The 16,462-nt window shown below is 43.0% G+C and overlaps 1 protein-coding gene across 1 annotated transcript in view; it reads left to right on the top strand.

Annotated features, from left to right (window-relative positions):
• SMARCA2 (SWI/SNF related BAF chromatin remodeling complex subunit ATPase 2) overlaps positions 1-16,462 on the top strand; it is a 163,458-nt gene that overhangs the window by 6,777 nt on the left and 140,219 nt on the right. Inside the window, exons 3-4 of the mRNA XM_068973585.1 lie at positions 3,538-3,921; positions 11,120-11,375. Coding sequence (XP_068829686.1) covers positions 3,538-3,921; positions 11,120-11,375 — 640 coding nt within the window. The remainder of the gene's footprint in view (positions 1-3,537; positions 3,922-11,119; positions 11,376-16,462) is intronic.

Raw genomic sequence — 16,462 nt, 5'->3', positions numbered from 1 at the left:
ATCCTGCAGACAAAGGTATATTTACTCTCAGGCAATTTCTTCACCATTTTCTCAACCAAAGATAATTATGCAAATATGTTATTTTGTTTTTATCGTTTAGATTTTTTTCTGATTTTTCCTGAAGTTTTATGGAATGCTAGTCATGTCAAAAAATAAAAAGAAATCTCTCTCTCTTTAACTGAAACACTGTCACATTTTTAATGTCATACTGTGATAGAATGATTCTATTAGCATCTCCTGTAAATTCTAGGAAACAATTTTTCCCACCCCCCTAGTTTTTTTCTTACCACATTTGAGGGAAGATTTTGTTGTATTGATTAATTCTGGAAAATGATTTCTATTTCACTCTTAGTTTCTTTCTTAGCAAATTTGAGGTAAAACGAATTATTGTACTTAGTACAACTAAGTGTCTCATCTTTATAATTTTGCCATGCCAGGAGACATAGTTGAAAAGAGCAATTTGATGAACAGTGTTACACAATTACATTTAGATTAGATTGTCTAATGTTTTGGTCAGTTGTATTAGGCATCGTGTGATTTATCACGGGTTAGCTATAATTGGTGACGACCTTAGGAAAGAGGACAGTCCAGAAGGCAGGAGACGTGACCCATTTTAACACCTGGTTGTATCCCTTCTCCCATGAAATGTCAGTAGCTATAGTAGAAGTTTTTCCTCCCGTGATAGATGCAAAGTTGGCAGAAAGGTGTTAGGGAGGTACTTTCATAATGAACAAACTACCATTTTGCACCAGCATTACAATTTGGAGGTGAATTTTAACCTCATTAAGAAGGAAAACCGTTAATGATGAAGTTAAGTGTATGTTATTGATACTCTTTAAAAATGTTTATTGTTATAAATAACATCCTGGGATTTGAATTTCTGCTCATCTTGCAGATGAGCAGGCTGATTGCAGGGGCATTTTCTTAGGCTAACTTCTATGATCAACTAGAACCCTAATGCCTTCATGATTTTTGTGCTCGATTACAGAGTAGGGATTTCGGGAATGAGAGTGAGCAGCTTTTCCATTTCTCTTCAGGGCAGGATTACTCAGAATGGAGTTCTACATCTCACCAATTGATAGAACAAAACCTACTCTTGTCTTAGGGGATCAGGCTAAATTTGTTTCCCTCTCCAAATGGCAATTTGAGATAAAAGGAACTGTATCCTTTATTTTCTCTAGTCTTTCAGATGATGACGTTGAGTCCCCAGGCAGCGTGGGTCAGATATTCGTGAGCCTCTGTAATTCCACATAGACACAGAGAGCAGCTTCAGCTCAAACTTGATTAAGTGTTGAAACACACGGCAGATGCCTAATAAACACCTATGTGATGACCTTTAAAATAATTGTGATGCAGGTGGATTTATTAATGGCAAAGACCTTTAGTTTAATGTTTTACATTGTGTCTTAGAATGCCTTTGAGTTGATGAGTTAGCCCTCAATTTGAATGGAAGACAATGTTTTGGGGGTACAGCAAACCACTCTGTCCTCTCCTTTCTCTTGGATCTCCCTTCAGCAATGTGCAGGCCTATATTTTTCTAGGGATTCTCTGGCCAGACTCCACAGTTCATCTCTTGAAATAAGTTTCTTGAAAATTTTATTGCATTTTGACTTTTCTTTCTTAAGTATTCTTAAGTTTCCCATTTAAGTCTCTTTATCACCCAAACAGATTACTCTCATTTTTATATTACATTGTAAATGGTTCTGGGCTTCCCAGGTGGCCTTAGTGGTAAAGAACCCATCTGCCAGTACAGAAGACGTAAGAGGCATAGATTTGATCCCTGGGTTGGGAAGATCCCCTGGAGGAGGACATGGCAACCCACTCCAGTATTCTTGCCTGGGGAATCCCATGGACAGAGGAGCCTGACGGGCTACAGTCCACGGGGTCACAAAGAGTTGGACGCACCTGAGGAGACTTAGCTTGCAGCACATAAATGCTTCTAGAAGATTTTGGAAGCTTTCAAGCCTTTAACTTATTTTTATATTACTACAACAAAATTAATATTAGACCATGGAAAGAACATATGCCTTGGAATCAGGTGAATCTTGGTTACCAAGATCTAATTGTGTGACATGGTGTAACGTGCTTACTCTCATTTTAAAAAATGAGGCGACAGCACGTATCTTCTGGGAGTGTTGTGAGGACTATAGAAAAAAAATGTATGCTCCATTCTGCTCACATCCCTCTAACTCTTCTTACCATTTCTGTGCTCCCATCATCCTTATATCTACTGGCCAGACCACCATCTTGCTTTTGATTTACCGGCATCCACCTTACACACACACACACACACACACACACACACACACGGCAAAGTCTCTGGGGACTAATGATCCCTAGAGTCATAACCAGCAACCAGTGATGGAATATAAATACCCCAGCTCCTTCCCTGGGATAATAGGGAGGCATACTGTATCCCAGAGCTTTTGTGCATGAGATTAATCTTCAGGCATGCACTACAGCAACTGACTTAACCATACACTCCTTGTTGGCTTCCTTCCCTTATTTTACCTTTCCACACTCCTGTCAGTGTCCCTGCACCTTTCAGATAAATCAGCTGCACTCAGTCTTTCCATCAGGCTCTGATTCCAGGGTAAACTCGGCTAAAATAGCATGTACAGTGCCTTGCTTAGTGCCCACAACCATGGAGGCCCTCAATAATGGCAAATTACTCATAAAGTGCGTAATAATAAACCAAATAATATCCCCGTAAGAGAGTCCTCATTCTGCACTGCAGTACAGCAGAGAGCTTCAGGTTCTGGTCTCTAGGTTGGAGCTCCTTTTAATGTATAATGCTCTCCCCTGTGCCCTTCCTCTAGGTGTACAACAGCCACTACTAGGACGTGTCACCATCTAGGACACGTGAAAGTGAAAGTGAAAGTCGCTCAGTCGTGTCTGACTCTTTGCGACCCCATGGGCTATACAGTCCATGAAATTCTTCAGGCCAGAATACTGAATTGGGTAGCCTTTCCGTTCTCCAGGGTATCTTCCCAACCCAGGTCTCCCGCATTGCAGGCGGATTCTTTACCAGCTGAGACACAAGGGAAGCCCAAGAATACTGGAGTGGGTAGCCTATCCCTTCTCTAGCAGATCTTCCTGACCTAGCAATTGAACCAGGGTCTCCCACTTTGCAGGCAGATTCTTTACCAGCTAAGCTATCAGGGAAGCCTCTAGGACACATCGGGCTATCCACTGCTTGAAATGTGACTAGTCCCATTGGAGATGTACAGTAACTTAATATGGAAACAAAAATGTAAAATCTCTAATAATTTTTATTCTTTGAAATGATAATATTAGGGGTATGTTGGTTTAAATTATATATTATTACAATTTTGTCTGTTTCTTTGAATTTTATATGTATATATATATATTTGATATACATAAATTTTAAATTATATATAATCACATTAAGTTACATGTGCTTTAAATTTCTGTCAGTCAATGCTGTTGTGGAAAATCGTCAGGATCTCCAGGAATGTTTCTCTTTCAGGGTCATGGGGGGCAGCCTGTGACCTCTCCCTTTGTGTTTTATTCCAGGTTACATGTCGCCGCACCCATCTCCGCTGGGAGCCCCAGAGCACGTGTCCAGCCCTATATCAGGAGGCGGCCCGACCCCACCACAGATGCCACCGAGCCAGCCAGGATCCCTCATCCCAGGCGACCCTCAGGCGATGAACCAGCCCAACAGGGGTCCCTCTCCTTTCAGTCCCGTCCAGCTGCATCAGCTCCGAGCCCAGATTTTAGCTTACAAGATGCTGGCCCGGGGCCAGCCCCTCCCCGAAACACTGCAGCTTGCAGTCCAGGGGAAAAGGACGTTGCCTGGCATGCAGCAACAGCCGCCGCCACAGCCCCAACCCCAGCCTCAGCCGCAGCAGCCACAGCCGCAGCAGCAGGCCCTTGTTAACTACAACAGACCATCTGGTAGGTTAATATGCAACCCAGTGAATCATGCGAGGGTCCAGCTCAGAGAAGGACGGCTAAGCACACAGAAGCGCTGGGCTGCTGTCAGCCCAGGGCCATCTTCTGCCGCACTTTGCTGGCTCCCTTGTCTGCTTTGCTTAGTTGGCCAAGATTCTTGGTCTCCTCGGCCGTGGGTCCTAGAGGGGTGCTTCTTAAACCTTTGGAGACTCTGGTGTGAGCTGTGGCTCTAAGCAAAATGTGGGAAGCCCATCCACCCCACCCCCTGCCAGGTTAGGAACCCCTGCACCTGGTGTGTTCCATTGCCAGCAGGCACGTCTCGAATCTTCTCTCCTTGAGCTATTTCGTGTCTGTTGACTTACTTATTTCTATCCTTTTGGTTGTGAAAATGTTTGAGGAGGCTTGCAAGAAAGCATACCCATGGTAAAGAAATTATCAAGTAGAAAATTCAGAAACAGAGGGAAGTAGAAATCAAAGTTGGGAGATCAGCCATGGGGGTGGGGGCCCAGGAGCTCTTGTGAAGGCTGCATCTGCGCTTCCAAGGTGACTGGAACTGCATGGTGGTCAGGAAAGGGGATAGCGTCAGGTGCCTGGTCCTCGCCACTCAGAAGGAAGTTGCTCTCCAGTTTCTCAGAGGACACAGCATCTTTTCTAGCATGAGAGTATAAAGTAACTTTCCCAGGCGGGATTATTTTTTTAATTATTACTATTGTAAGGAATACTGCATGATAGAGGCATCAGTAACATTTGTTCATAATAGAGTAACAGAATCCACACGGCCTATTTCCTCTGGACCCCAGCATCAGAGCTGAGGCTGACATTCTGTAAGGAGCTGAGATGTGATAGTCTTTGGTAATGAGCTGGTGGTCTGCTTGATCCCACTGAGAGAATTCAGAGCTCCAAGAAGCTATAGGGTGATCTTCCACGAATGTTGTTTTCTCTGGGAAGATTTTTGTTAGCCACTGGATAAACACAAGGTTTATGGTTCTGTTCTACTAGAGTTTTGAATTCCAGAGAATTTGAATCTCAGGAAATTTGAATTCCAGAGTGCCTCCTTGTCACTGACACCCTTTCCTGTGAGTGAATCCCTCTCATTTGGGTCAGCCCTGACATCTGATCATTGCTACTGGTTTGGGATTATTGGTCTTCTTCTTAGGTTTTGGGACTTAGACATTGGGAAAGAGTTCAGATTTTTTTTTTGTTATTACTATTGTTCTTCCTTGGAGAAGGAAATGGCAACCCACTCCAGTACTCTTGCCTGGAGAATCCCATGGACGGAGGAGCCTGGTGGGCTTCAGTCCACGGGGTCGCAAAGAGTCAAACACGACTGAGCGACTTCACTTCACTTCACTTCACTTCTGAGTTTGTAGATGTTTCTTTCCTGGTAGAGGAAACCCTGAGTTGCCTACTGAAAGGGTAAACTCATCTTGTTAATTGTAGATGGAGCCTTAGGAATGGTTTTCTAAAGAGCATGAAAGTACCGTGTCATCTCCAGACTTCTGTGTGTGGGCTGCAATGCTCTGGTAGGTGGAGGATCCCATGGGACCAAACATTAGTGACTGTAAATGTTGTACAGGAAACCTGCACATTAGATGGTAGTTTGAACACTCAGTGTGTCTAGCGGCTTTAAAATTGCAAAAACTCTAGCTCTTAGGAATGCTGCCAGAGAGAATCAAAAGTGTCTGTCTGTGTATATGTGTAGTTTGTACCTCCTGAGGGCCTGCTAGCAAACCTGGTGCTCCACGCCCAGTAATAAGCCCGTGCACGTGGGACACATCTGGAGCATGGAGACGCAGGATTCAATGCCAGGGGCGTCATGTTCTGCCCCGCCCTGGCACCCTCATGACCAGAAGGCTCACAACAAGGGAAAGGCTCTGTCCCAAGGTCTGTGCTCCACTGTGGGTAGCATGGAAAAGGATCTCAGCTCCTTACCGAGAGCCTTTCATTCATATTCTAGACACAATGCCAACAACATTGGTGACCCTGATATCCTGTGTCTCAGTATACAAGGAGCATTATTAACTAAAGGAGCTCCCAGTAGAGGCTTAGTGGTCACAGTCGGATAGTTGGTAGCTCAAGAGGAGGGAGCAAAGTCTATGCCTCCTGAAAGCCCACTGTGGGACCTTGTCACACAGGCATACTTCCTCGAGCACTGCAACTTGTCCTAGGGTAGTCCCTCATCACGGACCTCAGTGAGGTTTGTTATTTTTAACAATGACCTCGTCACAGCAGGAAAAGATTCCAGGGTATTATTTAAGAAGACAGAAAGCTAAATGATTTATTTCATCCAAAGTCACAAGAATGAGACCAGATGATGAAGTAAAACTTCGAGGATAGAGTTTCAGTTACCTGGATACTTATACACAGCAAATCCTCCACGTCCTAACCAATGCAATGCTGGGTGCATTTTCCGGATCATATCTGGAAGAGAAGGCTCCATTTTATTATTATTTTTTTCCTTTACCTGATGTCTACATCTTCGCTCGCCAGACTCCTGGCATTAGGGGGGAAGCTTGTTTTATTACTCACTGTTCGTGTCTTTTGTATTTCCAGCCATTAGGCTTCGTTAGAAATGATATTACTCGGGCCGATAGGCCAGAGTAGGCAAAGAGACTGGGCAAAGGAGAAAAGAAGGCACTTTCCTCAAATAGAACAGACCCCTTCCTGCCACAGAGGTTACATTTCTGATCTTGTCCCCCAAATCTCAGATTTCATAGGGAAATGATTACCTTCCTTGAAAATGGCTTTTTGGGTGGTTTTTTTTTTTTTTGGCAATGACATCTTGGACAAGTTCAAGTAAGGCCAAAAGAAGTTTTTCTTTATTTAAGAGAATATTACTTTTATTCATTGTTTATCCCTCTCCTTTTTAAAAAAAATAATAAAGCAGCAGAATTGCTTATAAATACCTCTGTCAATATTCCGGGGGGTGGGGGGGTGGGGAATCAATTTAAGTATGTCTACTTTTCCTGGTGGTAGCTGTGATTTTTCTTTCGTCCCATTTGCTAGTGTCACTCATGTGTGAAGAGAGCTTTTTTGGCTGGGGTGATCTGCCTCAAACCCAGTCCAAAGTTAGAATTCACCAAAAGCAATACCGCCAGGGCCACCACCCGAAAACTGCAGTTTGACCAGAGGAAGTGTGCGCTGAACAGACGAGTGACTCTAGTCCTTGCCTGCTGCGGGCTCCTCTCAAATCGAATCCATCGTTTTTCTTTTAATTCTGATTCATTTTTCTTTTTGGAGACCAAAGCAAATTTCAAAACAGGAACTGAAAAGGTTTTGGGTTCTTTTTTTGCGGTGGGCAGGGAAGCCTTCATGGTAGAAAGCAAGAGTTTTATTGCTGATTTTTTTCAGTGCTTGTCACTTTCCTGCTTGCCCCTCTCATTTTTTTTTTCCTTTTGTCATCTAAAATTTCTTAGTATGCTTCGTTTAAGCCTCATTATTACATTTAGCTTTTCAACCTCTGGAATCCACTTAAATCCTTGTCTAATGCACAGATAGTTATTTGCACAAACATCCTTCTGTACCGGAAGATAAAGTGGGAATTCTGTACAGAAATTCTGTACATGTGAGGCTTAGGTAATTTAAGAAGTTCATTTACCTGTTTCTTAGATTCAGACATCTAATAAAGACTCCTTCCCTCCCTTAGCTGCAATGGGATGACACCCCTCAAGAGTGTCAGGGCGTATATCTACCTTGACTTCTAAAGTGAGAACTGACAGGAGGACACATATTTTGTACCTCAGACAGTTCAGTCTAAATTGTTTATATTGGCGAGAGAGTAGGAGATAAGCTAAAGAACGTAATTTGTTTTTGATCTAAAGATATCAAGATGTGAGTTCTTATCATTCTGCAGACCACGAGTGTGCTGGTTGTCAAGAGATGCTTTCTGTTGATACAGAACAAACTCATTCAGGCAGCTCAACGCCTGAAAGACAAGCAGAACACATCATGGTTAGGTAGCTGTGTTCTGGGCGTGTCTAATGGCAGGCAGCTGCGTTCAGTCCCCTAGCCTCTGTAAGGAGAATTTTTTGAATAATGTGTTGGCTGGAGGAGAAAATAGACCCAGGCAGTAAATGAACTTGCAGTGTTTAGTTAGAAAGGAGTTTGCCTGTAAGTGATTCTGATGGGGAATTAGCAGGAAGCACAGGGCAGGTTGACTTATCTGAGTATCTGTGCTGAATTGTATTAAACAGTGGAAACATTTTCAAGTTTGCTCTTGAAGAGCGTACTTTCAAAGCTTCTAGCTAATACAGTACCAAATTTCCTTGAAAACCTTTCTTTTGCTGTAGAGTTTTTCTGAAAAGCTGAGTGATTAAATTAGGCTTTGGTGTCCTTAGCGGCAATAAAAATGACCAGAGCTGAGGGCTGAGCATTCAGCAACCATGCTGTCTCATTGAATCCCCACTTCCCCCTTGCAGGGGTGAGGCACTGTTATTATCTCCATTCTACTGATGAGGAGACTGAGGCACCAGGGGTTAAGTAACTTGCTCAGGCTCCCACGACTGATTGGTATGACTTACCGGTTCTTTTAGGAAGACACAGGGTGCTTTAGACGTACCTATTTCAGTTCACAGCAAGCTGGAATACTTTTTAGATTGGAGATGTGAATATTTAAGCCTACGTTTGGGTCTCTCTCTACCTACGTCTTAACTTTAAGGGTCCTTCAACCAGATAAGAATGTCTCTGTATTTACAGATTAAAGAAGCCTAGCTGTGTATGTATCAGATTTAGTTTGAAGTCACAGGCTGAAAATGACTAGATTTGGAACCAGAGATACCAGACATGCTCTGGATACCTCCCTTTGATTGTGTGTTTTTAAAAATAGTGACTTGAATATACCTCGAGGAGTCGGCATGACTCTACACAGGTATTCACAAGCCATCATGCTAAAGAAGAAACATCCAGAGTAAGTGAAATATGTACACTCTTGCACTATTATGGCTTTTATTGATAACTTATTCAAATTTTGAAAGGAGGGAAAGCACTCTGAAAACTGAATTTAGGGTAATTAGTATGATGTTCGGAGAAGGCAATGGCAACTCACTCCAGTACTCTTGCCTGGGAAATCCCATGGATGGAAGAGCCTGGTAGACTACAGTCCATGGGGTCGTGAAGAGTCGGATACGACTGAGCAACTTCACTTTCACTTTTCACTTTCATGCACTGGAGAAGGAAATGGCAACCCACTCCATTATTCTTGCCTGGAGAATCCCAGGCACGGGAGCCTGGTGGGCCGCTGTCTATGGGTTCGCACAGAGTCGGACACGACTGATGTGACTTAGCAGCAGCAGCAGTACGATGTTATCAATAGGACACAGATTTTCTTTTTATTAAAGGTGGTGGTTTTTTAGAGGGCTTCAATGTATTACATTTATTATTTAGTATGCTTATTATACCAAGTCTTCAAATAGATTTAACTCTACCAGTTTCTTGAGCTTGTTAGGGAAATTCATAGAATCACACTATTAAAGTAACTGTTAGAAATCTCTATCTCCTCTCTTTTGGCTCAAAGCAACTCAGATTTTTGTTTAAATCTCCCCTGTTTTAAAGACCCTGAGGGAAAAAATAATCAAAAATGTCCCTCCATAACTTATTCCAATGGTTAACAACCCTGAGAGTTAATGTTTATAAACTGGTTTCTTCCATATGAATGGAAGGAACTCTAAATCTGAAATATTGTGAAAAGGTTTGCATTATGTAAAAGACCTCCCATTCAGAAAAAGAATCAGAATGTACTTCACTGAGAAGGATCTCTTTACTATGATAGTACATCTATAGTGCCTAAAACAAACAAACAAAAAAAACCAAGAAATGCATTTTTCCCTCCAGAACTTGTCATCAATCCTAGAACAGGGCTACAGATGACCTCAGGAAGTCTCATCCAGCCCTAAGTCTCTGGGAAAGTTTTACCTAATTTCAGAAGAAGGGGAACGAAAGAACACCACCACTACGCACACTCATGCTCACAGACACACACATACTCACACACACTGTAGTTTCCCAGCAGTTTGTTCTAATTCTTCCCATTCCTCTTGTCAGAATGTTTGCTATCCTTGGGTTGTCATTTAAGCCCACTTCTCTCTGGTGTTTGCTGAAAATTGAAACGTCTAATTTTTCATAATGTATGTCTTTGTATGGTACATTAATAAGTCACTCTGAAGTGTAGAAATGATTATTTTTGTTACCATTTAATAATTTTAATATTTCTCAGAACAGATACAGAAAATACTTGGAAGAATGCCTATTTGAGGTTTTAAGATCTGCTTGCTGAGATTTTTCTTTTAATTTACTAAACTCCTCTGGTAGCATCACTAATTTTATTTATAACTTTGAAATAAGTAAAAATTCATCGGAAGGAGAGATGGAACACTTCTTACTTTAGTTAAAACTCCTAAAGTTTAATGTGGGAAATTGCTTTAAATTAACTAATTAAGTACATTTTAATAAACTTAATGATTACATAGCCCTTTATTCTGATAAGATGAGAAAAATGCTCTCTTGAATCTTAATCTTTGCTAGGTTTTCTTAGGTGGAATGAGTAGATTCTTTATTTCCCCTGCACTGAATGTTTTTAGAAATATTTTCTAACATGTAGTAAGAAATTTAAGTTCCCTAGATGTACTGATAAAGCCTGAAATATAGTTTATAGATCATTAGGGGGAAATGCATGCTTATTTCAGTTCACACAGAGTACTGGTGGGCTGCTGCCTATTTATGTAAAGCATAGGTTCTACAGCTGGACTGTTCCAGATTGGGCAGGAGGGGGTTTGTGGTGTAGTCCGCAGAATGTGATTTTGGGACCACACCCAGATTGCATCTGACCGCTGAGTGACTCTCTTGCTTTTTCAGAACCCCAAATGCACCTGTAATTATTTAAAAAACCCACTGCAGCCCTCCACTAAAAACTGGCTCTCTATTCCTTAATCAGTTTATTACCTAAGAGTCATTTTAGGGCCATTTCCCTTTGGGATAAATGCCAAATTCCTTTTTTCTTTTTCCTTTCTTTTAACCCTTTCCTCCTTTCTCTTCTGGCTTTCCTCATCTTCCTCCCTTTCCTTCTGTTTTCTCCTCTTGAGACCTTCCATTGTCCCCATCCCCAGACCTTCCCCCGCCCCGGAGTGGGGGGTTGTCGGCGGGCAGGCGGGGTGTGGGCACAGGGCATCTTCCCTCCCCAGCTGCCCATGTTGCTATTGTCTTGCAGGCCCGGGGCCAGAGCTGAGCGGCCCGAGCCCCCCGCAGAAGCTGCCGGTGCCCGCGCCCAGCGGCCGGCCCTCACCCGCGCCCCCCGCCGCAGCGCCACCGCCCGCGGCAGCCGTGCCCGGACCCTCCGTACCGCAGCCGGCCCCGGGGCAGCCCTCGCCCATCCTGCAGCTGCAGCAGAAACAGAGCCGGATCAGCCCAGTCCAGAAACCGCAAGGCCTGGACCCCGTGGAGATTCTGCAGGAGCGGGAGTACAGGTAATGCAGCTGCCCGGTGGGTGAGATGATGTGTGCTTGCAAGTACCACCCAGCCCAGAGGGCCTGGTGTCTCCTGGTGTGATGGTCATTCTTCGTGCGACCAGGGAGAGGCCTAAGGGAAACTGCAGAGGCCAAGACTCAGGCTTGCGAGTGATTTTCCAAAAGAGTCTCAGAAGAGTTTCTTTGCCACTGGAGCCTGGGGAAGGGACCCTCCAGGGCTTCTGGGCCTGATTTTCACTCTCACAGTCAGAAAACTTTTATCTACTCTGATGACTCGCCAAGATCAAAAGCTCAGCCCAGAGTTCTTAAAGATACAAGAAAGTGGTCAGCCCACACTCAGACTGTGCAGTATTTTGTCCTAGTCTGTCAGTGTGTCCTTGAATGTTGACTGTGAGTGGCTCATATGTTGATTGTGTCTGCTGGCTTGACATCTCCTGATACTAAAGGCCGCCCTTCAGAAGGTGTATATAAGGAAATAATGTATTCTTCGATTCAGTTCATGCACTTGTTGGGCAATGGCTTGGTCTCACTTTTAGGGTAGGCCCCATTTAAATGTCTCTGTATGTGGTCCTTATTTTTACTCTTACTCCAGAAGCTTCATTTGGCACATTTATCTGAATCAGGGATGACAAACCTTTTCTCTAAAGGCCTTAGAGCCTCTGTCAGAACTACTCAACTCTACCATTATGGTGTGAACGCAGCCAGGCAATAATGGGGCTGGCTGTGTTCCTGTGAAATTTTATTTATGAGAACAGCTACGGACAGGGTTTGGCCCACAGACTGTATTTCAGTTCAGTTTAGTCGCTCAGTTGTGTCCAACTCTGCAACCCCATGAATCACAGCACGCCAGGCCTCCCTGTCTTTCACCATCTCCTGGAGTTCACTCAAACTCACGTCCATCGAGTCGGTGATGCCATCCAGCCATCTCATCCTCTGTCGTCCCCTTCTCCTCCTGCCCTCAATCTTTCCCAGCATCAGAGTCTTTTCCAATGAGTCAACTCTTCGCATGAGGTGGCCAAAGTATTAGAGTTTCAGCTTCAGCATCAGTCCTTCCAATGAACACCCAGGACTGATCTCTTTTAGGATGGACTGGTTGGATCTCCTTGCAGTCCAAGGGACTCTCAAGAGTCTTCCCCAACACTACAGTTCAAAAGCATCAATTCTTCAGTGCTCAGCTTTCTTCACAGTCCAACTCTCACATCCATACATGACTACTGGAAAAACCATAGCCTTGACTAGACAGACCTTTGTTGGCAAAGTAATGTCTCTGCTTTTGAATATGCTATCTAGGTTGATCATAACTTTCCTTCCAAGGAGTAAGTATCTTTTAATTTCATGGCTGCAATCACCATCTGCAGTGATTTTGGAGCCCCCCAAAATAAAGTCTGACACTGTTTCCCCATCTATTTGCCATGAAGTGATGAGACCAGATGCCATGATATTCGTTTTCTGAATGTTGAACTTTAAGCCAGCTTTTTCACTCTCCACTTTCACTTTCATCAAGAGGCTTTTTAGTTCCTCTTCACTTTGTGCCAAAAGGGTGGTGTCATCTGCATATCTGAGGTTATTGATATTTCTCCTGGCAATCTTGCTTCCAGCTTGTGCTTCCTCCAGCCCAGCATTTCTCATGATGTACTCTGCATACAAGTTAAATAAGCAGGGTGACAGTATACAGCCTTGACGTACTCCTTTTCCTATTTGGAACCAGTCTGTTGTTCCATGTCCAGTTCTAACTGTTGCTTCCTGACCTGCATATAGGTTTCTCAAGAGGCAGGTCAGGTGGTCTGGTATTCCCATTTCTTTCAGAATTTTCTACAGTTTATTGTGATCCACACAGTCAAAGGCTTTGGCATAGTCAATAAACCAGAAATAGTTGTTTTTCTGGCACTGTCTTGCTTTTTACATGATCCAGTAGTTAGTAGATCCTAAATGGTTAATTTCAGTAAAAAAAAAAAAAAAAAAAAAAGAGTCCAGGAAGAACTGAGTTAAGATAAAATGAAGCTAAGATCATGGATTCGGGTGTACGTGTGTGTGAAAGTTACTCAGTTGTGTCCGGCTCTTTGCAACCCCATGGACTATATAGTTCATGGAGTTCTCCAGGCCAGAATCCTAGAGTAGGTAAGCCTTTCCCTTCTCCAGGGGATCTTCCCAACCCAGGGATCAAAGCCAGGTCTTCTGCATTGCCGGCGGATTCTTTACCAGCTGAGCCACCAGGGAAGCCTTGGTTTCGAGAGTTAGCCAAAACGTGTTCTCTGCCACTGAGTGTCTGTGTTGCCTTCCTCAAGGTACATCTGTTTTCTGTGACTCAGTTTCCCTTTATGTTAAAAGAAGGTATTATGCAATATCATCTTTTATAGGGAGAAGATAAAATTACACAAAGACTTTCAATACATATTAGCTATTATTATTATTTCCCAAGTGTGATTTAACTTAAGACAATGAGGGGTTAAACATTATAGAGAATGTTAGGAAATAATGTCTGTGCTTTCGTGCTATGTTGCTTTAGTTATGTCCGACTGTTTGCAACCCTGTGGACGGACTGTAGTCCGCCAGGGTCTTCTGTCCATGGGCATTCTCCAGGCAAGAATACTGGAGTGGGTTGCCATGCCCGCCCCCAGGGGATCTTCCTGACCCAGGCATCTAACAAGAGTCTCTTTCGTCTCCAGCATTGGCAGGCGGGGTCTGTACCGCTGGTGCCACCTGGAAGCCCAAACTAATGTCTTTTGTTGTTCAGTCACTCGTGTCCTGCTCTCCGAGACCCCATGGACTGCAGCACCCCAGGCTTCCCTGTCCTTCCTTCACCATCTCCTGGAGCTGGCTCAGACTCATGTCCGTTGAGTCAGTGATGCCATCCAGCCATCTCGTGCTCTCTCGTCCCCTTCTCCTGCCTTCAGTCTTTCCCCACGTCAGGGTCTTTCCTAATGAATAGGCTCTTCCCTAATGAATAGGCTCTTCAAATCAAGTGGCCAAAGTATTGGGAGCTTCAGCTTCAGCATCAGTCCTTCTAATGAATATTCAAGATTGACTGGTTTGATCTCCTTGTAGTCCAAGGGACTCTCAAGAGTCTTCTCCAATACCACAGTTCAAAAACATCAATTCTTTGGCATTCAGCCTTCTTTATGGTCCAGCTCTCACATCCATACATGACTACTGGCAAAACCATGACTTTGACTAGATGGACCTTTGTTGGCAAAGTAATGTCTCTGCTGTTTAATATGCTGTCTAGATTTGCCATAGCTTTTCTTCCAAGGAGCAAGCGTCTTTTAATTTTGTGGCTACAGTCACCATCTGGGGTGATTTTGGAGCCCAGGAAAAAAATAATGTCTAGGATCCCTTTAAAAACATTACCTTACTCTTTATTGTAAAACACATGACTACTTATCTATTATTATGTTAAAATACTGATTTATCAGTTTTGAGAGTTACTCTGAAAGAAATCGCAGTAACTTGCCATTAAATGTGTATAGCTTTTTGGATGAAGAGTATAACTTTATTCTCACTGCTATTATTAATCCTCAATTAAGAGCTTTTATATTGCTGTTTCCAGCTTTTCATGTATCCCTAGAGAGCTAGATATTCATCATCAATTGATATTTCAGTGTTGATAGGCAGATTCTGTTGGGTGAATAATTTCTGTGTGGTATAAAAGTCAAATATCAGCACTGTATACTCATTTGGGACAGAAAAAATATTTATATTCAGTCCTTTCTTTATGTTGCTATTGAATAAAAAAGCCAAAAGCCATTTTAAAAGACAATAAATGGGATAGTGGGGTATAGTTTAAAATTCTGACTCAAGTGCTAACATTTTTTCCCTACCTTGACCATACAGAGCTGCCAGTCCCTTTGTTGAATCACATGAACCCCATATAACACAGACACTGTACCTAGAAATGCATCTGGGTTTTTTTTCCCTTCGGTTCAGTTCAGTTGCTCAGTCGTGTCCAACTCTTTGTGACCCCCACGGACTGCAGCATGCCAGGCTTCCGTGTCCATCACCAACTCCTGGAGCTTGCTGAAACTCATGTCCATGGCGTCAGTGATGCCATCCAACCATCTCATCCTCTGTCGTCCCATTCTCCTCCTGCCTTCAGTCTTTCCCACTATCAGGGTCTTTTCCAGTGAGTCAGTTCTTCACATCAGGTGGCCAAAGTATTGGAGCTTCAGCTTCAGCATCAGTCCTTCCAGTGAATATTCAGGACTGATTTCCTTCAGGATTGACTAGTTTGATCTTGCAGTCCAAAGGACTCTCAAGAGTCTTCTCCAACACCACAGTTCAAAAGCATTAATTCCTCATATTTTTTTCCTTCTTCAGCCTATATTATGAGGGGTGTGTGTGTGTGCTTACTGAGTCCTAAATTTTCTTTGTCATTTTTACCAGAACTGTATTTGCAGGGTTTTCTTGTAACAAGATCATTTTAACACTTTTCTGGGAAATGATCTTAATGGATGGTCTCCCAAAGTACGCGGTATTAATTATTACTGTTTAGCCTATTCTAGTATGTGGAAAGGTTTTGTCCTCCATACCTGTGTCAAGTTAAAACCATGTGCCCATCAGTATCTTCTGAATTATAAGCATTGCAGAAGGTGGTGGAATGGCTAATTGTCATGTTATTATTATTACTTGATAACATGTCTCCTCTTCTGTTAAGCTGCCTGGCTTTTGAAGTGACCGATCTGGCAACCCTGGGTTCAAAAAGCTGATGGGTGTTTTGGCCTGAAATCTCCCATGGCTGTCTTGAGAAGCTAGGTTTATACTGGCAGAGTTTTGCAGGGGTATCTTTTATCTTCTTTAGTTACAGAGCAAGAGCTGACTTCTGCCTATATGAAGATAAATTATCCAATTGCAGAAATTAGTTAAATGTATTCCTTAAGAATGGTTAGATTAAGTCCCTTAGGCCCTTGTAAAAGACAGCTAAAACCCCCCTTTCCCCCTCTTTGAGAGAATGGCTTACTTATTACCCTTTAGCACTGATAGGAAGAGTCCAGTGTAACTCTCTCTTCTGATTGAGGATTTGAGCAAGGTCTTTTTTTTTTTAAGTCTCTTTTATAATTTTATAAACTTGGTTTGAGCAAAAATCATTTGTC

Source organism: Capricornis sumatraensis, chromosome 6, assembly GCF_032405125.1.
Source record: "Capricornis sumatraensis isolate serow.1 chromosome 6, serow.2, whole genome shotgun sequence".
Lineage (NCBI taxonomy): Eukaryota > Metazoa > Chordata > Mammalia > Artiodactyla > Bovidae > Capricornis > Capricornis sumatraensis.
Note: the sequence above shows the minus strand (reverse complement) of the source record. Positions and strands in the feature narration are given on the sequence as shown.